At 60.7% G+C, this 22,196-nt stretch overlaps 1 protein-coding gene across 5 annotated transcripts; it reads right to left on the bottom strand.

Annotated features, from left to right (window-relative positions):
• Positions 1-569: 569 nt before the first annotated feature.
• On the bottom strand, positions 570-14,972 carry AIFM3 (AIF family member 3). 5 transcript variants are annotated; one of them, XM_020285340.2, is made up of 22 exons: positions 14,845-14,904; positions 14,280-14,621; positions 12,300-12,476; positions 8,365-8,578; positions 8,022-8,131; positions 7,727-7,836; positions 7,606-7,650; positions 7,263-7,359; positions 7,073-7,185; positions 6,720-6,806; positions 5,980-6,071; positions 5,756-5,886; positions 5,523-5,638; positions 5,358-5,429; positions 5,206-5,269; positions 4,562-4,638; positions 4,344-4,461; positions 2,992-3,090; positions 2,684-2,759; positions 2,340-2,444; positions 1,729-1,749; positions 572-1,495 (listed from the first exon to the last, which is right to left on the bottom strand). In XM_020285340.2, the coding sequence occupies exons 3-22, from the start codon at positions 12,328-12,330 to the stop codon at positions 1,456-1,458; spliced, it is 1,818 nt and encodes a 605-aa protein (XP_020140929.1). In that variant the 5' UTR covers positions 12,331-12,476; positions 14,280-14,621; positions 14,845-14,904; the 3' UTR covers positions 572-1,455. The 5 variants fall into 5 exon arrangements, with proteins under 5 accessions (XP_075852881.1, XP_020140929.1, XP_012632119.1 ...); XM_012776665.2 differs by lacking the exon at positions 14,280-14,621 and having other exon boundaries at positions 14,845-14,972; XM_012776663.3 differs by lacking the exons at positions 14,280-14,621; positions 14,845-14,904 and having other exon boundaries at positions 12,300-14,269.
• Positions 14,973-22,196: the final 7,224 nt, after the last annotated feature.

The raw sequence follows: 22,196 nt of genomic DNA, 5'->3' as shown, positions 1-22,196 counted from the left end.
AGGTACCGGCGCCTGGTTATCCATTCCAGTGAATGTGGCGTCCTGTCCCCAACCCAGTCGAGACGGCTCTTCCTTGGGGCCTGCCACGCCCACACCACCCGAAGACCCTCCTTGGTGGCCCGGCATGCAGTGCGTCTGCGCGTGGCTCTGTCTTGGATTGTCCGCGGCTCTCCGGACCCCAGGTAGAAGGTTCCGGGCTTGCAGCGGACTCTGCCGGCGGCTCAACTATCCCTTGCCTGCTTGCGCCCCCAGGCTTGGCCCCCCGCCAACCCCTTCTCCTCTTGGCGTTGTTATTTGTTATTATATATATATGTTTTGTTTTTTTTTGAGACAGAGTCTCGCTGTGTTGCCCAGGCTAGAGTGAGTGCCATGGCATCAGCCTAGCTCACAGCAACCTCAATGTCCTGGGCTCAAGCGATCCTCCTGCCTCAGCCTCCCGAGTAGCTGGGACTACAGGCATATGCCACCATGCCCGCCTAATTTTTTCTATATATATATTAGTTGGCCAATTAATTTCTTTCTATTTATAGTAGAGACGGGTCTCTCTCTTGCTCAGGCTGGTTTTGAACTGACCTCCAGCAATCCGCCAGCCTCGGCCTCCCAGAGTGCTAGGATTACAGGCGTGAGCCACCGCGCCCAGCCTTGGCGTTGTTATTGAATGGGAGGCAGCCTGGCCCGAAGCCTCTGGATTCTCATTCCTACTTAATAGCAGAGCCTCAGCTGCTTCACCTGCGAAATGGGGATTCAGAAAGCTCCGGCTGCTGTGAGAAGCATAGGGTTTGTTGAAGGACATAGCTCCTACAGCCCTAAGTGGGCAAATGCCCCCAAAGTGTCAAGTATGAGCTGCCTCTTCCATTGAAGACGTATTTCCTGTCTCAAGCCCTTTGCAGGGGCTGTCCCTTCTACCTGGAGTGCCCTTCCTTCAAAATTCAGATCCAAAGGCACTTGCTGGAAAAACTTGTCCTGACCCTGCAGGAATGGGGGGAGAAGGGCAGAATTAGTTGCTACCTCCTCTGGGCGCTCACATGTCAAATTTCCTTAATGTGGCACTTAGCACCCTGAGACTGTGCCGTTTTTCCCCGTGGTCTGCTCTCTCCTTCATGACCAATTACACTGGGAGTCACACAGATCTGCAAATGTATGCGTTTTAATTTTAAGATGTCTAACATGTTGCAAGGTCCTGCAGGAGACCGTCCCAACAGAGGGAGAAGAGGCAGGGCCTGTCCTGCCTCCAGTGCCAACTATCAGTGGCAGCAGTGGCCTTGGGAGGTGAATGTCTTCTGGAGACAGCAGATGCCTCCCTGCAGGGGAGCCAGGCGATGGAAGGCAAGCACTGTGAGGGCTCAGGTTCTGCCCTGGGGGATCCTGGGAAATTGGAGATTGGCACCTGCCCCCAGGCCTTGGCCTCTGTCCCTGGGACCCCACTGTGCCTGCCCAAGTCCACTGCATTTGAGCTCAGGATCCTTTCCCTGTGAGCCAAGACATGTCTCCAGTCCTGCAGGAATGAGGGAAGGAGGGGTCAGGGCAGAGGAAGAGAGCAGGTTCCCTACTCTGGGCACCATGAACAGCTGGCCCTTGAGGACAGCAGGGGGCCTGCTCTATACCAGGTGCTGGTGCCCAGCAGGGATGTGTGCTTAGGCAGATGGAGGTAGACCATTGGGTGGGAGCTCTGGGCTGAGGTGGGAATGGCTCAGAACAGTCAACAGGAAGGACAGAGGATACACGTACTTGCTGTGCAGCACAAACAGCCTTTGCGAAGGCAAGAGAAAGAGAAGGCCAGGGAGAGAGCACGTCATTTATCATGTCCTCTCTTGGTCCTCCCTTGTTTCCAGCCTGAAGCCTACCTCTGTCTCGTGGCCTCCACTCCCCCAGTGGCTTTCCCACAGGTGACTCTCATTGGCACCACGCCAGAAGGAAGGTAATGGCTGGCATCCATTCCCCCCAGAACCATCCCACATCTCTAGGGCATTCCCAGCGTCATCATGAGCTGTGTTTCCCCACCTAGCTTCTGCCAGGCTTAGCACAACCACATCCAGTTGAGTGTCCCAGGCTTGGTGATTGTCCAAGCAGTGGGCCTTGACCCCTCCCCACAGCACTGGTCCTGCACTGGCGCACACGCCCCTTCCCTTCTGTCCACTGTGAGCACATAGAGCCAGCCCGCTCTCAAACTGGAATCCTTGCCCCATGCTTCCCTGTAGCCTTGAGAGCCTCAGATTGATGGGTACCGAGGGTACGGGAAGGGCCCTGGAGGGCGGTGGGGGCAGTTGTCTGCCTGGGCAGCTTGAGCTGGTACTCCAAGGAATGTCCACCACCCCCAGGCCTCCCATGCCCACACTCACTCCACCTCCCGCTTCCGGATGGCACGGCCAGAGGCCAGCACCTCAGCCACCTTGGACACGATGGGATCGTAATTCATGCTGGCCACAGCGATCACCTCGTCGCCTCTGCAGGGATAGGGTGGTCGAACCTGAAGACTGCCTGGCAGAAGCCCCTTCTTAAAGACCCTGACACATTCCTGTCCACCTGGGGCCGGGGAGGGATCTTGCCCAGGACAACAGGAATGCCCTGAGCACTAGATCCTCCCTGCTTCAGGGATCAGGGCTGGGCTCCAGTCTGGTAGGAGTCCTCCTTTCCCACCCAACTCCCGCCCCTTCGAGCCCCCGCTGCACCCCGTTGCTCTCACTTGGTGTAAAAAGCCACAAACTTCAGCTCCTCCAGATCCCCCTGGATGATGACGTCGTCGAAGCCTTCTCCGTAGCCTGTGGGCGGGACAGGCGGGTGGCACCCGTGAGCCGTGAGCCGGGGAAGGTCTGCGCCATGTGCCCTCCTAACTCCGCCCTGGACACCGCCCCCGCCCCGCCCCCAGCAACCAAGTTCCTTCGGGTAGTCCCTAGCCCCGCCCCCAGGATCCCCACAGCTCCGCCCTACCATCCAAGCCCCGCCCTAAACGCTCTCTTCGACCCCGCCCCCTTCCGAGGCTCCAGGGGTTACCCGTGTAGCGCAGGCTCTTCCCGAACATGGCCGTCCACAGGTAGGGCACGGTGCTGATCTCCGCCTCCTGCGCCAGCATGTTCTGGGCCGCCACGCGCCCTGCCAGACCCAGGGCCGTGAGAGCCCCGCTTCTTGCCCTCACCACCCCACACTGCCTGCCCCCGGAGCTCTGGGGACTCCTGACATGCGTGGCTACTCCTCCTGGCCTCCCCAGAGGTCAAGAGGCATCATTTCCCAGCTCTCAGCCCACCTGCAGGTGGAGCTGACTGGTGCAGAGGGGACACCTGGCTCAAAGCTGGCCACTTAGACTGCCTCCCTGGAGAAACTGTCCTGCCTCTGGAAGGTCTACTTCTTGGGGCTGGGGAGCTAGCCGGCCATTTCCAGCTGTGCATAAATACAAGTAATCAGATACATCAGGTCTGGAGAGGGAGGAGAATGGGGCATAAAAGCCCAGGGATGCACAGATGACACAGGGCCCCATAGAGGACAGTATAGGTGACCTCTCAGTTTCTGGGAGGCCCCATTTGACCAGTGTTTGTGTGTACACCAGAGTCCCCCAGACTCTCCCAGTTAAATCCTAGCTGTACTTGCCTGATGAATAGCCTTGGGTTCCTTACAACCTAGTCCTTTAGTCCTTGAACTTGAAAAGACATTGGTACCAGGAGTGGGGTTTCAAGCAGCAGACCCTTGGGGAGGTGGGTGCAGAGGAGAAGTCCTTTGCCCCAGGCAGGGAGTCTGGCATTCCTCTCTAGGACGCTAATTTGCTGGCACCTGCAGCTTAGGGGCCCGGACCAGGTGTGCACAGTGGGTAAGGCTTGGGGGACTTGGTGGCCACCAAATGTGAGGAGGGAAAAGCTAGTCCTTGGAAAGCACAATGTCCCCACTGAGCCGGGTCTCCAGGCCTAGTTGGCTGCCTCCAGGGACCTGCACAAGGCAACTTAGTTCACAGAGATGGTCAAGTGGCCCAAAGGAGACAGAGGCATTAAGTTGGAAGTTGACTAAATCCTTCTCCCTCCCCAGGGTGATGAACAGTTTGGTCAGGAATTCTGCAGAGCATGTCCTTTAGGACAAAGGAAAGGAAAGACTAGAGTGGAAGGACACCTGGGGTTGGGGGTCTGTGGCTGGCTAGATGGAGTGTCCAGAGGGCACTGAAGGAAGATCTCTGTAGATTGCCCACAGGGCTCGCTCTGTGCACTGGCTTGATCACCTGGATGAGGCTGGCCATACCGGCCACCAGAGTTCTTCACTGCCTAACACAGCATCCAGAACCCAAGGCCAGCAACTGAGGATTGGGCCTGGGGGAGAGCCTGGGAAAGTCTCCCACCCCCTACTTGTCTTCGGGTTAGCCATACCCTGGGCATGAGCCATCTGCCAGTGAGGGATGTTCACTTTCCGATTGTTCCTCCAGGCAAGGGGGAAGGTGACAGCATCGCCAGCCGCGAACACACCTGGGATGTTGGTCTGCATCATCTGTCGGAGGAGGTCCAGGGCTCTAGGGGGGGACAGGGGCCCTGACCTAGACCTCCCGCCACTCCCAGCCCAGCACCCCACCCTCCCTGCCCAGCCCCACCTTGTTGACGGGGATGAAGCCTCGGGAATCCAGACCGATGCCGCTCTGCCTCAGGAAGCCCGTGGCGGGCACCGCGCCTGACAGGACAGGCCCTGTGTCCACTCCCCAACCTCGCCCATCTCCCTCCGCCATGCTGTCCACGCCCCAGTCCCTCACTCCCTGCACCAGCCCCAGGCTGACGTCCACAGGTGCCCACCCTGGGGCCTTTGTGCATCCTGTCCCCTCTGCCTGGATCCCTGCAGACCGCTGGGCCTCCCATCAGGCCTCAGGTATCGCCTCCTCTAAGAAGCACTCCATGAAGCCCCCAGGTGGGGGTCGGCACGCCACACCTCAACCCCCAGCTTTGCACCCCCTCCGACTGGCACCTCAGCTGGGGCAGGAACCAGTTAGAGGCTGGCCTGCGGCCCGCGGCCCACACGGGGCAGGGCGGGGAGCTGAGCATTGTGGGCACCACTCACTGGATGTGTCCCCCGCGCCAGGCTGGGCGAAGCCTGGGACACGCCTTCCCCAGCAGCCCTGTGAAGTGGGGTCCCCATTTTACAGACATGGAAACTGGGACTTGGGGAGGGGAGGGCGAGCCCACGGTCACTTGCGAGTGTGTCCAGGGGGCCCTGCTGATCCATGCCGGCCGCCCACGCACTCACCAATGCCCACCACGCAGACGTCAGCCCGCACGACCTTGCTGCTCTTCAGCACGACCTCCTTCAGCTGTGGGGAGTGGGCGTGAGCGGGTGGGCCCGGCGCCGGGCTCAGGCCAGAGGGACGGCACGCGGCAGGCGGCGAGGAGAAGGCCCACCTGTCCCTCCTGGGCCCGCAGCTCCGACACCTCTGTCTGCATGTAGAACTTCACCCGGTTGTTCTCGAACATCTGGCGGGGCGGGCGGGCAGCCGGTGCGTGAGAGCCCGGCCCAGGCCTGGGCCACACCCGGGCTCCAAGGGCCAGGTGCGGGGCTGGGCTCACCTTCATCAGGGCTCGGCCCACACGCTGCCCCAGGAACCTCCTGAAGGGCGTGTCCTCCAGCTCCACCACGGACACCGAGTGGGCCTTCTCCGTCAGGTAAGCGGCCACCTCCATCCCTGGGGCGGGGGCAGGCGCGGCAGGCTGGCATCCTGCACCTCGCAGGGCCAGTGCCGCCCGGGACAGGCCGTGATGACCTGACCGCTCCCCGGCACCCCCAGCGCCCGGCCGCTCACCCAGGAAGCCGGCTCCCACGATGACCACATTGCGGCCTCGGGCCAGTCTCACCACGCGATTGGCGTCCTCTGGCGTCCGGATGGCGAACACGTTCTCCACCTCTTTGCCTTTGCAGCTCAGGGTCTTAGGGCTGAGACACAGCGGGTCAACGAGGGCCTCCCGCAGCCCAGCCCTCCCGTCCCGGCCGAATCCAACGGAGGGCAGCGGGGAGACAGCCTCCTACCTGCTCCCCGGCGCCAGCAGCAGCTTGCTGTATTCCAGCTTGAAGCCATCTTTGAACACGACCTTCTTGTTTCTCACATCCACTGTGACCACCTGCAACGCCGGCCAGGCAAGCCATGGGCCTGGGCACAGATCTGGGCCTTACCACCCACTCCGGGCCTGCAACGCTCAAGGAGCCCAGCCAGACCCTCGAGCAGCTCCCACGGGGGCTGCTCCTTCCACTTGGGCCTTAGTCTTTTTTTTTGTTTGTTTCGAGGCAGAGTCTCCCTCTGTCATCCTGGCTAGAGTGCAGTGGCATCATCACAGCTTACAGCAACCTCAAACTCCTGGGCTCAAGCCATCCTCCTGCCTCAGCCTCCCTAGTAGCTGGGACTACAGGTACACACCAAATTAGCCTGGCTAATTTTTTCTATTTTTTGTAGAGATGGGCTCTTGCTCTTGCTCAGGCTGGTCTTGAACTCCTGAGCTCAAGCAATCCTGCCACCTTGGCCTCCCAGAGTGCTAGGATTACAGGCGTGAGCCACTGTACCCAGGCTGGGCTTCATTCCTTAAGCTTCAGACATCACCTTCCCCTCAAAGCCCTCCTTACCCTCCCAAGTCCCATCTGGCTCTCCCTCTCCTGTCCCATCCCTGATCATCCGTCTCCCCACCCTGCGGCTCTGATCACCCCCACACCCTAGGGGCTCACACAGCTTCCATCAACCCTTCCCCGCAGCCTGTTTCCCAACCTTGACCCTGTACCTGGGCCTCAGTGAGCACCTCGATGCCATAGGCTCGGAAGAACTCCTTGGGCCTCAGGGCCAGCTGCTCGGGCTGTGCGTCCAGGGACTGCAGGAGACAGCCAGCCTGAGACAGGGCCAGGTGGCCACTGTCCCATGCCACAGCCGAGCACACAGGACCCAGGGAGCGTGGGCCCAGCCCCGGCCACACAGGGGCTGCAGGACAGAACTCAACAGACCCAGATCTTTTAGGGGCACCACAGACGGCCTGGCATAAGCAGAGAGAGCTTGTCACCTGTGGGGTGACAAGCAAGCCTTCCCATGGGCCTGACTGGGACCCAGAGGGACAGGGTCCCCACTTGCCCGACACCCCACCTTGCTGAGCTTGGGTCGGTCATAGGGGAGGTGCCGGTCCAGCGTGCACAAGACGATCCGGTCCGAGAAGCCCTCCTGCCGCAGAGTCTCCGCACACACCAGGCCAGCTGCACCTGAGAGGGGGCTGTGGGCCAGGGACCACTCCTCTCCACTCCCCCTCCCTCCCTGCCCCTAATACCCCGCCACCAACCTGCACCCACAATGAGCACATTGGTGCTGCCACTGTGCCCAGCACTTGGAGAGATGCACTTGGCCATCACCTTGGTCCTTCGCTGCAGCTGCAGGGCCTGGGGGTGGTGGGAGGGTGGGGGCCAGCTGGGAGCTAGGGTTGTGGCCATCCATCGTGAGCCGTCATTCCACTGGGCAAGACCAGCACAGCCTCATGCCCACCACACAGCCCCTCACTCTGCCCCTGAGACACATGTGCCAGGCTCCCTCCTACCACAGGGCCTTTGCACATGCCATTCTCTGGGCCAAGATGCCTTGCCTTCCCCATCTGTCCTTCCTGCCCGAGCCCCAAGCCATCCCCTCACCTGTTTGCTGGCCCGGACGTACACCTTTTCCTTCTCAATCTTCACCTGAAAGGGCTGTACCGCTCAGGACCAGCCCTAGCCCCGTGCCCCCAGGCTCCCACCCGCCGCATCCTGGCCCCACCTGGAACTTGTGCAGACTGTCCAGGCCCGGGAAGTCCTCCAAGTCCCCGGTGCTGATGTTGAAGCAGGCACCATGCCAGGGGCAGCGCACTCGGCCACGGGACAGCACACCTGGGAGTGGGAGGGGCTAGGCTGGGGCCACCAGCACGGTTCCTGTGTCCCAGCACCTGGGAGCCCCTCCCCACAGCCCAGGAGACCCCACTAATAGATGAGGACCCTGAAGCCCAGGGAGGAGCCAACCTGGCCTGGGGCCTGGGGGTCACCCCTGCCACCCGCACGCACCCCGGACATCTCACCTTTCACCAGGGGTGCGCCGTAGTGCGGACACTTGTGGCCCAGCGCGTGGAATTCCCCGCTGTCCTTCACCAGCAACGCCTTCCCCCAGCCCAGCTCCACTTCCCGCATCCTGGGGAGCAGCTGCGCTGAGAGGTCAGGCCAGGGGCCAGGCACGCCCTCCTGTGGGCGCCCCTCCCGGGGCCAGCCTTCCGGGGAGCAGGCCCAGACCGGCAGAGGCCACAAAGGCAGCGTCCAAGGAGCAGCCGGTCTAGCCCCTTCCGGGCCCCGGCAGCTGCCCCGTCCATGCCTGTACCTTCCCTCCCACCGTGGGCCCTCTGATCCCCTCCCAAGCCCAGCACCCACTGGCCATTCTCCAGGTCCTTGACGTGGCAGACGGCAGCCTCCACACAGTCCTGGGCGCCAGGGTAGGGGTGAGGAGTGGGCAGGCGCTCCTCGGCGTGGAAGTGGCGGGCCGTGCCGTTGCCCTGGTAGGCCCGGGGGCTGCCCTTCCCGCTGGCCAGCAGCTCCTCCTTGCCCCGCTCCTTCTCGGGCAGCACCACTTCGATCTTGAGCTCCACTGTGGGTGGCGGCACCATGAGCCCCCAGCTCCTGGGGCTCAGACCTGCCCAGAACTGCCCCTGCCCCCCGCAACCAGCCTTAAAGCCTTAAAACGAGCAAGAAGCAGAGGGAAGGAGCTCTGGGCCTGTTTGAATGACTTTCTGCACGAGTCTTTCTGCAATGACAAAATTAGGAGGTGGGCACAGAGCAGAGCTCTTTGCACCCTGAAACTCCGCTTCTGCCGGAATCTAGTGGAGGAAGAACCCTAAGTCTGGGATCTTCTGAGGGACAACAGGTGACAACGGGGTGTGACTCCATGTGGATATGCGGGCATTCCCAGCTGGTGCATCTGAGTGACAGGAAATGGAAGGTTCCTTGTTCTATTCTTGCAACTTTCCCATAGGGTTGAATTTTTTTCAAAATAAAAAACAATAAAATGTAGACAATTTCAACTTTTTACAATAGCTTTTCTCACCAGGTAGGGAATCATTCATGACTGACCAAGCGCTGGGGTCGGGGCCCTGGGAGGGAACCCCACACTGAGGGGCGCAGGCACCCAGCCCAGCGGCGGCCACACACAGGACAGTCCCTCCGCCTGCAGAGCGGCCTAGCCTAGAAGGGAGTTAGCTGGGGACTGTCATTTTCCTCTTTACACTTTTCCACATTTTCCAAATTCCGTACAATGTGCCTGCGATATTTTTCTAATTAGAAGGGAACAATAAACAGAATTTTTATCAGCAATAACCCGGCCTCCCGGGCTGCCCTCTCCACCCCCAGCGGCAGAGCCTGCAGCTTGCTCCACTCCGCCTCTTCACCTCGGCACCTGCTCCCCTGCCCCTCCCCCTCGGACCTGACACCCCAGAAACAAAGATGCCAGACTTGCCACTGCGGCACACCTCCGGCTGTGCCCGTGCTCACCCGCTGCCTGCCCTGGACACCCGGCCCCTGCACGGCCTGGTCCCGAGCTGCTAATCCCCCTCCCCATCCTCTCTACCCAGCCCCCAGCTCAGCCCCAGGCCTGGCAGGGGCCTGGGCTGAAGGTCAGTCCCTGACTCCAGCCTGGCAGGGTGCAAAGCACGCAGCCACACTGAGGCTGTGTGTCAACAGGTTGGGGGTGGTCACGGGTGGGGTATTTCCCCTCCGTTTTCTCCATTTTATGTAACGGTGTTAGAATGCTTTTGGAAGAATTAAAAAGGAAAATGCTTTGGGCTCAGCTGACACCAGCTATGTGAGCTATGGGAGCTCACAGGAACAGCCTGGTGGGGGGCCAGATAGCTGCCAAGCCAGGCTGTTTTCATCCTCTGCTCCTTCCAGAAGGCTCCAAGGCATGCTAGCCAAGGCAGTCTAACAGAAGCATTAAGTCAGGAGCAGCAGTGGAAAGGTGTGTGTGCGTGTGGGGGTGTCTCTCCTCACCCAGAGAACCAATCAACCCCAGCTCCATGACTGCCACCTGCCCACAAGACCCTTTGTCTTCAATCTCTTCCTTATAAAACAGAGAAAACAGCGCCTACCTCTTTGGTTTAGCGAATGTTGAAGGAGATAATTATATGTAATCCAGAGTAAAAGCTCCGCAGATGGAGTTGGGTAGTAGTGTTTTATCAGTTAGCGCTGAGCCTCCTGGCAGCCACGGGGAGGAGGGTAGGTAGCCCCATGGCTTAACAAAGGGCAGGTGACCAGATGCCAAGAGAGTTGCACATGCCCCTAGCTCTGGGCCCAGCAGGGGACTGGCTTGGAGTTTTCCCATCAAGAACATGGAACTCTGAGGACAGCACAGGGAGCATATGCTGGCTTGCACGAAGCCAGGGATTGAGTGGATAGAAAGTGAAGAATTTGCACAAAGATCTTCTGCTTGCTCTGGTCTCCCTGGGGCCTCTCTGACCCAAACTTTCATGCCCCAAATGCTCTCACTCCCTGAAGTTCTCTGAGCCTCATCCCTGACCTGCCCAGATGGGTACCTCTGGCTATCGCCCACAGGGGAGCCTTGGTGACAGCCCAGCACACAGAACGATAATGTTCTGCAAGTGCTTCCTGCGTGCCAGGCCGCACATGAAGACATGGAGACTCAGAGAGGTGAAGTCACCTGCCCAGTGCTACACAGCCAGGAAGGGGCAAGGCTGGATTTGGACTCAAGAGTCCATGTTCTGACCTAGAATATTCTGACAATATGGGGAGAAAAAAAAGAAAAGAAAAGAAAAGATATAAATCAAATTAAAATTAAAAAAAAGAGTCCGGGCCGGGCGCGGTGGCTCACGCCTGTAATCCTGGCACTCTGGGAGGCTGAAGCGGGAGGATTGCTCAGGGTCAGGAGTTCAACACCAGCCTGAGTGAGACCCCGTCTCTACTATAAAAAAAATAGAAAGAAATTAATTGGCCAACTAATATATATAGAAAAAATGAGCCGGGCATGGTGGCGCATGCCTGTAGTCCCAGCTACTCGGGAGGCTGAGGCAGCAGGATTGCTTGAGCCCAGGAGTTTGAGGTTGCTGTGAGCTAGGCTGACACCACGGCACTCGCTCTAGCCTGGGCAACAAAGCGAGATTCTGTCTCAAAAAAAAAAGAAAATTAAAAAAAAAAAAGAGTCCATGTTCTTAGCACTGCCTCTGGGGCGGTGACAGTGGCCAGCCCCCACACCAGAAGCCCTGGGGCTGCCTGTCCCAGGCAGGCCAGCCCTTTGAGGTCCTTTAAAAGAAACTACAGGTGGCATCTTCTCCCAGAGCCTCCTGCCAGCCCACAGTCCCGCAGGTGCCCAGTATGGGGCCAGCTGGCAACCTTCTGCCACTTACGAGGGTGGGGGGCATGCACCTCATTTGTCTGAGGCCTGCTTTGAGGCAAGGAGGACGGTGGGTCCCTCCGCCTGGTGGGGTGGCACAGCTCTCCTCCCTCCCCCGAGTTCTCCCTCAGACCCAGGAAAAGGAGACAAGGCTCGCGAGCGCCGAGGGAATAGAGCCACCGGGCAGGGGGTGAGGGGAGCTGGGGACACCGGCCAGGCAGGGCAGCACTGGCTGGGCTCTAGAGGCCTCTCTGGCCTTGGTTTCTCCCTCTGGGACATGACTGCGCAGCCCTGCCTCCCTGGTGTTGCGAGGGGCAGGAAGGACAGTGGGGCCACTGCCTCCCCACGCACATGGTCTCCAGTAGGGGCCGGACCCAGACCTGTCCAGCACCCAGGACGCCCCCACTTCTGGCTGGAGCTGCTCAGGCTGGGCAGGGTGGAGGCGTCTGCTGCAAATGGGGAGGTTGTGCCCAGAACAGCTGGGGAGGCAGCCTGAGATCACAGCAGGTTGGAAGCGAAGTTGGCGGGGACCTGCCTGCTGCATCGTCACAGCAACTTTGAGAGGTCAGCGCGGTCAGGCCCATTTTGTAGAGAGGCACACTGAGGCTCAGTGAGGTAACTTGCATGCACTAGGTCACACAGTGGCTCACTTCCCAAGAAGAAGCCCACTTCCCAAGCTGTGAGGGACACAGCTCCCTCCCCACCCCCACAAGAGGAACCCTCCTCTCCCCATTCCAAGAGGGACCCTGCTGCTATTCCCACCACCAACACCCAAAGCCCCCAAAACAGAGGGGCACCTGCTGGACGGGGGCCAGGAGAGCTGCTCCAGGCCCCCACCCCCTCCTGCCTGCAGCGTATTAACATTCTGCCTCATGGCTCCTGCCTAGCCTGACCTACTTCGAGGGGAGACTGCAGGGGGGAGGGGAGGAGGGAGGAGAGGTGGGGGAGGGAGGATGGAAGCAAGAAGTACCTGGCTTGGGCTTGGAGAAGCAGCCGCCCATGGCGAGTGGCCTGAGGATGGGTGGGCAGGCAGGAGCAGATGCAGATGCGGGGTGTCAGAGGCCTAGGGTGACCCCCATGGGGTGGGACCCCCTGCAGCCCTTGGAGATGCTGGAGCAGCCATCCCAGCTGCTGCTGCCTCTAGGACCTGCAGGGACACTGGGGCATCAAGACAGGGCTTGGATGGGGGTGTGGGTAGAGACACAGAGAGACAAGCTTCTGGATGAGTCCTGCATTTGAGCCGGGAGCCATTGTGTGCAGGGAAACTAGGTCCCAGAGGCATGGGACCCTGGAGGGCACCTTCCTTTTAGGGCTCTCCAAGCCCCGCACCCTCACTCCCACCTCTTACCTCTGCCCTGGGCTGTACCTGCTGCCAGGGAAGCCCTTCTGCCCGAACCTCAGCCACCCTCAGTCCAGGCAGTCCAGCCCCACAGCCTCCTCCTTCAGGAAGTTGTCCCTGATTTCTGCTTTAACCTCAGGCCCCCAGTCCTTGACTTCCCCTCTACAAAGCCCACAGCCTGGGAGCTCTGGGACTCCCAATTTCCTGGGAGGTCACCATGTCTGGGGTCAAACCCTGGGCCACCTGGGGCAAGCCAAGGCCCTCCTGGTCCGGTTTCTCCTTCCTATAGTGGGGGTGACACTGGCTTCCCCTAGCCCCCCGGGCTGGCACTAGGGTACCCACCTCCTCCAAGGGCCACCACTGCTTGTTCCCAGCCCAGCAGTGGGCTAAGGCTGCCAGCTGTGGGAGGCAGGGCGAGGAGGGCAGGGGTCCAGGAGGCGGCTCAGCCTCCCTTCCTCCCAGCACCAGTGTGGCCAGGAGGGGCCCGGAGTGGGTGTGGGGCTGGGCCAGTCACTGGTCCCCAGGGAAACCCAGCTCTGTGGTGAACAGAAGTGGGCAGCCAGCCCGGGCCTGACAGGGTTAGGGGGAGGGAAGCCAGGCACACAGTCCCGGCTGCCCAGCCCGCTCCGTCCCGCTCCGTCACTCAGGCCATGCCGCAGATGGAGAGACCAATGGGCCAAGATCTCGTCAAGGTCAATCAGCAGGTGGGGTTATGTGTATGGCCTCCCCCTGCCCACTCTAGTTAGTTCTAAAATGGACAGGGGCCCAGGAAGCCACCATATCACCCTAACACCCTGCAAGCCACCTGGCCGGGGGAGGGACACCTGCTCAGCAGAGAAATCCCTGTTGCCAAGGTGTCCTCAAAGCCACAGGGTGGACCTTCCAGAAGACACAGCTGACAGGTGGACTCTGGAAGGCCCAGAACAAAGGCACAGCCTCCCTCTTTACAACTAACCATCCCACTGTCATCCCCCCGTTTCCCCTGGAAGTTCTTCCTCAAGTCTAACTAGAGGTGGGGCTAAGGCCCCCTGGTCTGGCCCACACACCAGGAAGGGCGGTGGGTAGATCCCTGAGAGCGAGGAGTAGACAAGGAAGGACAGGTTGGGGAGGACCATCTATGGCCTGGCCCTGATCTTACCTGCCCTAGAGGTGCCCATTACAGGCCAGGAGATGGGGGTTCCCAAAGCCACCTGGGCGTGTCCTTGCTCTTTTTCCCACTTGTCACCAAGGCAGGTCTGTAAACCTCTGCCAACACCTGCCCCACCTGCCCCCTCCTTGGGCACTAAGGGACCCCTCCACGGGTCCTGGCTTCACCTCTGGCTCAGCTCTGCCCTCTCTTTCCTGTCTGGGCTCAGGCCTCACCTGCCCAGAGGCCTGTCCCTGCCATTCCCTCCCTTCCCTGGCACCCAGGGGTCTAAACCCTCCAGAGACTCCAGGGGCTTTTTTGCTGCCACCCACTGCATGCTAGGTTGACTTGGAGCCCAGTGACCCCAAGCAAAGGCAAAGGTCCTTGCTGGGGCACCCAGGGAAAAGTTTGTGTGGAGTGCTATCTGTTGTCCCCAAGCTGCCCCTGCTGAAAAGCTCTAACAGTGCCCAATGCTAACTCCTCACCAGCAGCCTGTGTCCTGCTCCGGGACCGCACCTGTAAGGCAGGTACTGAGCACCTGCTCAGGCGCTCTCTCCCCCAGGGCGCCGGAGTCCCCGCTGGGCAGGTGCCTCGCCCCAGTGCTCCACCTCCCCCACCTTCAGCCCTGGGGCTCCTGCCCAGCTCGGGGCCCTCAGTGGCTTCCAGGCGTCCTGGGGTGCCGTCTGAGCTCAGCCCGCGTCCACTGTGGGGGCTCCGCTCCCGCCCCTGCCGCGTCCACTCTCCCCGCCTTTGCACGTGCAGTTCCCGGCCTCGGAAGCCGGTTCCAGCAGCCCTGCCCGGTCGCACCGCCGGACCCTTCCTGCGGCCTACGAAGGGGACCGGCACACAGTAGGATCCCCGAGGCGAGCGGGGCAGGGGAGGAGGACAAGGTCCGCCCCAGCCCGGCCTGTCTCTACGGCCGGGCCGCCCACCCCCACCTCCCAGCGCGCCGGCCTCGGGCCCGAGACCCGCGAGCGCGCTGGCCGCTGGCCGGGGCGCGGGTCCACGGAGCCGGGCGGGGCGGGGGCCGGGGCCCGGGCGGGCGCTCACCTGGGCTCGGCGCGGGCCTGGGCTCGGGAAGCGCTCGGGGCCGCGGCCGCGGGGGGCGGGAGGCGCGGGCGGGGCGGGGCCGGCGCTGCGGCGACACTGCGGCCGGGAGCCCGCGCCCAGCACCGCCCCGCCGGCCGTGCGGGTGGGGGCGGCCAGGCGGGGGCGGGCCGGCTCTGCCGCCCGGTCAGAGTCGCGGGGCGTGGGGAGGGCCGGACCCGGCTGGGCCCCAGGGGTCCCCGCGGCCCCAGGGAACCAGGTTGCGCCAGGCGCCAGGATGGGCTCTTTTTCCTTTTCTGTCTTTCTAAGTCTCCAAACCATTGCGGGCCGCGTGGGGGAAGTTGAATCAGCCGGAGAAACCTCCCGAAGAAAACGCAAGCCACACCCAACTCTCCACAGATACTGTCCCCCGTTTGCAGAGTTCGGGTTCTCAGCTCCCCCAGCTCTCTCCCGGCCCTCTCCCCATTACAGGGTCTGTTTTAAATTATATTTTACTGCAGTTTTCCCTGCCTGTCATCACACCAGGAGAACTTCCTGGGTCTCTCCCCATGCGCCCTCCAGACAGGCCTCCTCGGACTCCAGGAGGCCCTCGGGTTCTATTCGGGCCCTGGCGCGGGTGTTTCATTGTCCTTAATGTCTGGATCTCTGCCTTGTGGTCAGGGGGAGCTTGTCCCTCTGACGGCCTGGCGCGCAGAGACGATGTGGGTCTCGACTCCTGTGCCAGGCGGCCCCCCGCAGGGTGAGGGGACAAGCGCCTCGGGCGGGGCCCAGGGAGACTGAGGCTTGCCCAGGGCAGGGCAGGGCCTGCCTGGGTCACACCCAGGGCAGGTGGCTGGTGCTCAGGCCGATCCTCTGGGGTCACACACATGCGGTTTCTGCTGTGTGACTGTTGCCCCTGCCACGGGAGAGGCCACCCCACCTCAGAGTCCCACTCTAACCAGGAAGACAATGTACCCCGTCAGTAACCATAGCTGTGACTTTACACACATTTCATTTATTCCTTTAACCATCACAACAGCCCAAAGAAGATTCTCTATCCCCAATTTACAAATAGGGAAACCGATTCGGAGAGGTTAGGAGCAGGGCCACACAGCCGATGAAAGGCAGAGCAGGGACTGTCCTGGCAGACTGGCTCTGCTGTGCTGGGCCTGGAGGCAGAGGTGTGGGTGTGGGAGGGAGGGGCCTGCCAGGCTCAGGCCCGGCCAAAGCCACAGGATCTCCAGCACAGATGTCAAGTTCTGTTCTGTAACTGTGCCAGTCAGTGGACCTCTCTGCCCCAGCTTCCCCAGGACACCGCGGGATAACTGCAGTGCCCTCCCCTGGACTGCTGCCAGGACACTATGACAGGTGCAGAGCCAGGCATGGGACAAAGGAGGCACTGAGGAAGTGGGGTGGGGGCTGCTGAGTTTGGGTGCCAGAGATGAAGCTGGGGGCACAGGTCGGTGTGGGGGCTGTGAGAAGGCCAACGACCTGGGGAGACATCCCAACAAAGGGCAAATGCAGCCCTGACGCAGGGCAAGTTCATCGTGGCACCTTTGGTCCTGGGGACTGGGCTCAAGGTTCATGCCCCTCCGTGGTGGGGCAGAAATTGCAAGACCTTCATGGAGCAAAAGGTAAAACGGAAGTCAGGCTGGAAAGGCAACAGGATTCCAGTAGCCCTGACTATACCAGATGGGGTGGATGGTAGACCCCAACCCAGGTAAGGTGACCGGGGATGTCAAGGAGCCTCCCCCACCGCCAACACCACAGATACCCTAAAGGCAGGAAGAGGGTGGAGAAACAGTGGGTACAGGGAGGGTCAGCCCATGGCCTGGGGGGGCTGACCCCTAGGCACTCCCAGCCCAGAGCACCCCCATCATGCAGCAAGCTTGCCCCTGCCCTCCTTCCCTCCACTCCCTGCTGTCAGTTTCCCCAGTTCCTCACTCCCCTCATCCTGGGTCTCCAAGCAGGGCTGTGCAGGCTGGTCCTTGTTCAGGTAATGAAGCGAGCCGGCTTCGACGGCTAACACTGGATTGACCTTGGCGTCCCCCGGAGGCCAGTCTGAGAGTCAGCGCACCCTCGCTGAGCCTCGGGGTTCTGGGCAGGGGCAAGACTGGATGCTGAGGCAGGTGTTAGCTGATCCTCAGGAAATGCTGAGAGGCTGACACAGCATAGCCAACATCTGAGCCGAGGGCAGCTGTGTGGAGGGGCAAGTTGGATGCCAGTGGTGGCCACAGCTGGCTGGCTGGTGACTTACTAATGCGGAGCATAGGTTGGGGAATCCCCTGGGGTGTGGACCCTGGGCCCAGACCCATCCCCTTCCCTGTCCCCCCCTCCCTACCTCCCCTGGCTGCTGCAGCCCAGCCTGTCCCCAGCCCAAGTCTTTCTACACAGGCCTGACCACTGTGTCCCCAAGGACTCTTTGACTCTGCGTTCAAGGCCAGCTCTAGCTCATCAAACTCTTCAGGCCCCCTCAAGTTGATGGCTTTGCTGTCTGCACTGTCCTGTGCCCAGGCTCTGGGATAACCCGTCCTCATCCCAGTGCTCATGGAGGGAAGAGGCAGGAGCTGAGGACAGTCAGCCTGTGAGAGTTCACCAGAGGAAAAAGCATCCAGGCAGAAGAAACTGTGGGCAAGTGTGAGGAGGTGAGATGGCAAATTTGGGGAGCTCAGAACATGCCAGTCCAGTCTAGCTTGGGCATCGAGTTCTGGGTAGGGGTCTGACATGGATGAGGGTGGTATGGGATGCTCAGAAAAGCAGCAGCTAGCACTGGCATTGCTAGAAGGCTCCTGCCTTCTAGCAGGGGACACCACTGGGCTGGAGGCACCTGCAGCCTCAGAGACTCTCTGAGCATTTTCTATCATCAAAAGATTGGCAGCAACCTCCACACCCCCAGTGACGAATGGACTAGTATGAGCCACCTCAGCCACATGGTGGAATATTTTTTGGTCATAAAAAAAATCTCCATTTCAAAGCACTTACTCTGAAAAAAAAAATGGAAAAAAAAAAGATATCTCCAGCCGAGGCGAGAGGCTCGCTCAAGGTCAGGAGTTCGAAACCAGCCTGAGCAAGAGCGAGACCCTGTTTCTACTAAAAATAGAAAGAAATTAATTGGCCAACTAAAAATATATAGAAAAAATTAGCCGGGCATGGTGGTGCATGCCTGTAGTCCCAGCTACTCGGGAGGCTGAGGCAGGAGGATCGCTTGAGCCCAGGAGTTTGAGGTTGCTGTGAGCTAGGCTGACGCCCCGGCACTCTAGCCCGGGCAACGGAGCAAGACTGTGTCTCAAAAAAAAAAAAAAAAAAAGGTATCTCCAGAGTATAATAACGTTATAAACATTTTCTTTTTTTTGAGAAAAGGTCTCACTCTGTCACCCAGAATTGATGGAGAGCAGTGGTACAATCATAGCTCACTGCAACCTTCAACTCCAGAGCTCAACTGATCCTCCTGCCTCAGCCTCCCTAATGATTAGCTGGGACTACAGGCATGCACTACCACGCCCAACTAAATTCAAAAAGAATTTTTTTTTTTTTTTTTTTTTTTTTTTTAGAGATAGGGTCTCACAATATTGTCCAGGCTGGTCTCAAACTCCTGGCCTCAGGCATCTTCCCGCCTTGGCATCCCCAAGTGCTGGGATTACAGGTATGAGTCACAGTGCCTGGCCTATAACTATTTTTTTATACATTGCTGGTGAAAGTGTAAACTGAAGCAACTATCACAGAGAACAATTTGAGAACAACTCTTACAACTGCAGATATTCAATTACAGACTGACCCAGCAATCCCACTCAGAGAAATCCGTTTCAATGTGTCTGACCCGCTGAGATTGGAAAGGACCTAAATGTCCATTAATAGGGGATTGTTAAATGATCGACAGTACATTCATCCCATGGAATTCTATATAGCCATGAAAAGGGACACAGGCAGGCAACATGCTGATTCCTAACACTCTCTGAAACAGATGGGGGGATAAGGCAAGGTACAGTAATCTACATGACTTTTGTGTAGAGGAAAAAAACAGAACAAGTATTTACAGATGTGTCTGCACATGTGTTATAGAAGATGTATAATAAACTTCAGACGGCACAACTCTGGGGAGCGTAACAGACAGGGTGGAGGGAGCCCTCCCATCAGATACCCATCTTTGGAATGCTGCATCCTAGTTTTTGCTCCAACCCCACGCCAAAGCATAATTCCCTAAACTCCTCGGAGCTCAGGTGGTCCACAAGCCCCCATTCCCGGAGGGCTGGCACCAGGCCTGGGTCCCCTTCCGTGCAGCCCCGGCCGAGGCAGCTGTTGGGCAGCCCACCCCTGCTTCTCCTGGGACGTGGCCGCCGGGCAGCTCCAGGCTTTCCCGTCCGCAGGCCTCCGTTCCCGAGTCCCTCGCCTTAACAGCCGGCTCCCGGAGGCTCTCCCTGGTAGGCGCGGGCTGTCCTCTTCCGGCCCTCCCTGCTGCACCGGGCCCGCCCCCACTTCGGTGACCACCCCGCTCGTCCGCGACTCCCCCGCCGGACCCCCCGCGCTTCCGCGACCGCCCCGCGTCCCACGCGGGCCCCCCCAGCGCCTCCGCGACCGTCCCCGCGCCTCCGGGACCGCCCCGCGCCTCCGCGACCGCCCCGCGTCCCCCGCGGGCCCCCCGAGCGCCTCCGCGACCGCCCCGCGCCTCCGCGACCGTCCCCGCGCCTCCGCGACCGCCCCGCGTCCCCCGCGGGCCCCCCCCGCGCCTCCGCGCCCCCCCCCCGCGCCTCCGCGACCGCCCCGTGTCCCCCACGGGTCCCCCCCGCGCCTCCGCGACCGCCCCGCGTCCCCCACGGGTCCCCCCCGCGCCTCCGCGACCGCCCCGTGTCCCCCACGGGTCCCCCAGCGCCTCCGCGCCCCCCACCCGCGCCTCCGCGACCGCCCCGCGTCCCCCACGGGTCCCCCCAGCGCCTCCGCGACCGCCCCCGCGCCTCCGCGACCGCCCCGCGTCCCCCGCGGGCCCCCCCAGCGCCTCCGCGACCGCCCCCGCGCCTCCGCGACCGCCCCGCGTCCCCCACGCGTCCCCCCAGCGCCTCCGCGACCGCCCCCGCGCCTCCGCGACCGCCCCGCGTCCCCCGCGGGCCCCCACAGCGCCTCCGCGACCGCCCCGCGTCCCCCGCGGGCCCCCCAGCGCCTCCGCAACCACGCTGCGCCTCCGCGCGGGCGCGCAGAGCACTGGCGACTCAGGACGAGAGCCCAGGAAGCCCTCAGAGGGCCAATGCGACGAAGGTCCTGGGTTCGGCCCCACTCTTGTCTTTCCTGCCCCCCGCGACCCCACCCCACCGCACCCTCGGCGCGGCCGGGTGCACTTGGCCGCCAGGCCCCGCCACCCCCAACCTCCGCGGCCGCTGGACGCCCCCAGTGCCGTGGACGCCGGGGGGCAGGGGCGCTGCAGGACGCCCCCAGTCCCTCCTTTCTGGGGTCTGAGGGCAGGGCCGGAGCCCCCGGAAGCACCGGGGGCGCAGAGCTGCGCCGCCCCCACGCCTACCCCGCGCGGGCCCGGTCACCCTCTCCGCCCCCATCCCAGCCGAGTGCTTCCCCCTCCCGCCTCCCCAGGTGCGACGTCCACCTCTCCCAGACCGCGCCGGAGCCACCTCGGTGGCGGCGGTGCAACCGCAGCCTGGAGCGCAGGGGATCGGGCCCCAGACGCAGGCTGAGCGCCCTGACGCCCAGGCGGGGCCCGGCTGCGGGAGGGAAATACAGGTGGTGCGGCCCGAGGAGCAGCTCCGGCTGCGGCTGGGGGCGCGCCGGCCTCGGTCGTAGCGCGGTCCCCTGCCCGCTGAGACGGCGACCTCAGCGCCGCCCGCCCCACCCGAAGGTTGGGTTTCATGGGTCCGCGCGCTAGAGTTTAGGTTCTCCGAGGGGGTGAACAGGCGGCAAAGTTTGAGAACCTCTGTGCCTGTGACCCTTCGCTCTGCGGCTCCAGCTCCCGGAAGCCCCAGCCAAGGGGCTGCGGCCGCCTCTTACCGCGCGGTGTGAGAGCAAGGCCGGGCCTGCCAGGGCGCTCCCGCCTGCTGCCCTCTAAGGAAGGGCAGGCTGAGGTCGTAATAGTGGGCTGGGGGTCACCGACATGGCACAGAATGACGAGCTGCACGCAGGAAAAGCCTGGTGGTGTCAAGTTCTTGCTATAGGATAAGTTTCAAGACCCGGGTGCTCGGTGAGCTCCGCCGCTAACCTAGCAGGGAGGCGGGCAGAGGGGCGGCCCCCACCCAGGGGAACGCCAAGCAAGGGCTTCCCTTGCCAGAGCTGACCAAGATTCACCACTGCAAACTGAAGGTATTCTTTTTTTTTTTTTGAGACAGAGTCTCGCTTTGTTGCCCAGGCTAGAGTGAGTGCCGTGGCGTCAGCCTAGCTCACAGCAACCTCAAACTCGTGGGCTCAAGTGATCCTGCTGCTGGGAGTACAGGCATGCGCCACCATGCCCGGCTAATTTTTTCTATATATTTTTAGTTGGCCAATTAATTTCTTTCTATTTATAGTAGAAACTGGCCTCGCTCTTGCTCAGGCTGGTTTTGAACTCCTGACTTCGAGCAATACGCCCGCCTTGCTCAGGCCAGAAAGTATTCTTCAAAGGTGTCTCTGGAGTATTGTTTCTTCCAGAATGAAATATCAACAGTTTTGATAATTCCATTCAAGACTGACTTTTTCTCTCAAATTCAGCAGAGGCCTGAAAGTAGGAGCCAGGGACTACATCTTAACAGCATAATTCTTTCTATATAAATATAGGTTATTTCCTGAGGCTTTACCACAGGAAAACTTGGACCTCTCAATATACAAATAGGCACAGGAATAGGGTACAAGTGGAGTCAAAAATAAAAATGCTGAGAGCTGGGGGCAGGGTTCTGGCTGACAGGGTGCTGGTGGGTCCCCGACACTTCAAGCTGTCCACTTAAAAGTCTCCAAAGTTCAGCAGGAGGGCCATATACAGAGAGCAACAGAAAAGGAGTTAAGAAAGCCTGAGAGATGTCATGCCCTAACCTGGATGAGCTGCTCATGTCCTCTTTCCATGACTTCTGCTTGCACCCATTCTTTTCTGGTTAGCTCATGCTGAATAAATATTTAATAGCAGCTTTCAGATACAGATGTCTAGAAGGAGGAAAAATATCCAAGTTCTCTATGGTGTCGCAACATGTAAGAACCATTGCCTCACACTCAGAAGGCTGAGGCCACGCACCAGGCTCCTATAGAGCACCCACTGTGCTTGCACCCCATGTTCCCCTCCAGGTGCCAGAGTGTGGGAAAGGGCCAAGGCAAGACCCCACTCTAGCTCTTGCTGGATCTCTGAGGAGCATCAGAGATTCATTCCCCACTGCTCACCAGCTCTGGGGCTGACTGAGGAGACACTGAAACACCGAAGC

The sequence above is a fragment of the Microcebus murinus genome, chromosome 22, assembly GCF_040939455.1.
Source record: "Microcebus murinus isolate Inina chromosome 22, M.murinus_Inina_mat1.0, whole genome shotgun sequence".
Taxonomy (NCBI): domain Eukaryota; kingdom Metazoa; phylum Chordata; class Mammalia; order Primates; family Cheirogaleidae; genus Microcebus; species Microcebus murinus.
Note: the sequence above shows the minus strand (reverse complement) of the source record. Positions and strands in the feature narration are given on the sequence as shown.

Excerpts from the sequence above, each read along its gene's own strand:
- AIFM3 (XM_012776665.2), bottom strand. The coding sequence starts at position 12,330 with ATGGGCGGCTGCTTCTCCAAGCCCAAGCCAG. Across the intron at positions 5,270-5,357 it reads TGCGGGCCCAGGAGGGACAG|CTGAAGGAGGTCGTGCTGAA; the intron begins GTGGGCCTTCTC and ends CACTCCCCACAG. Across the intron at positions 2,760-2,991 it reads GAAGAGCCTGCGCTACACGG|GCTACGGAGAAGGCTTCGAC; the intron begins GTAACCCCTGGA and ends TCCCGCCCACAG.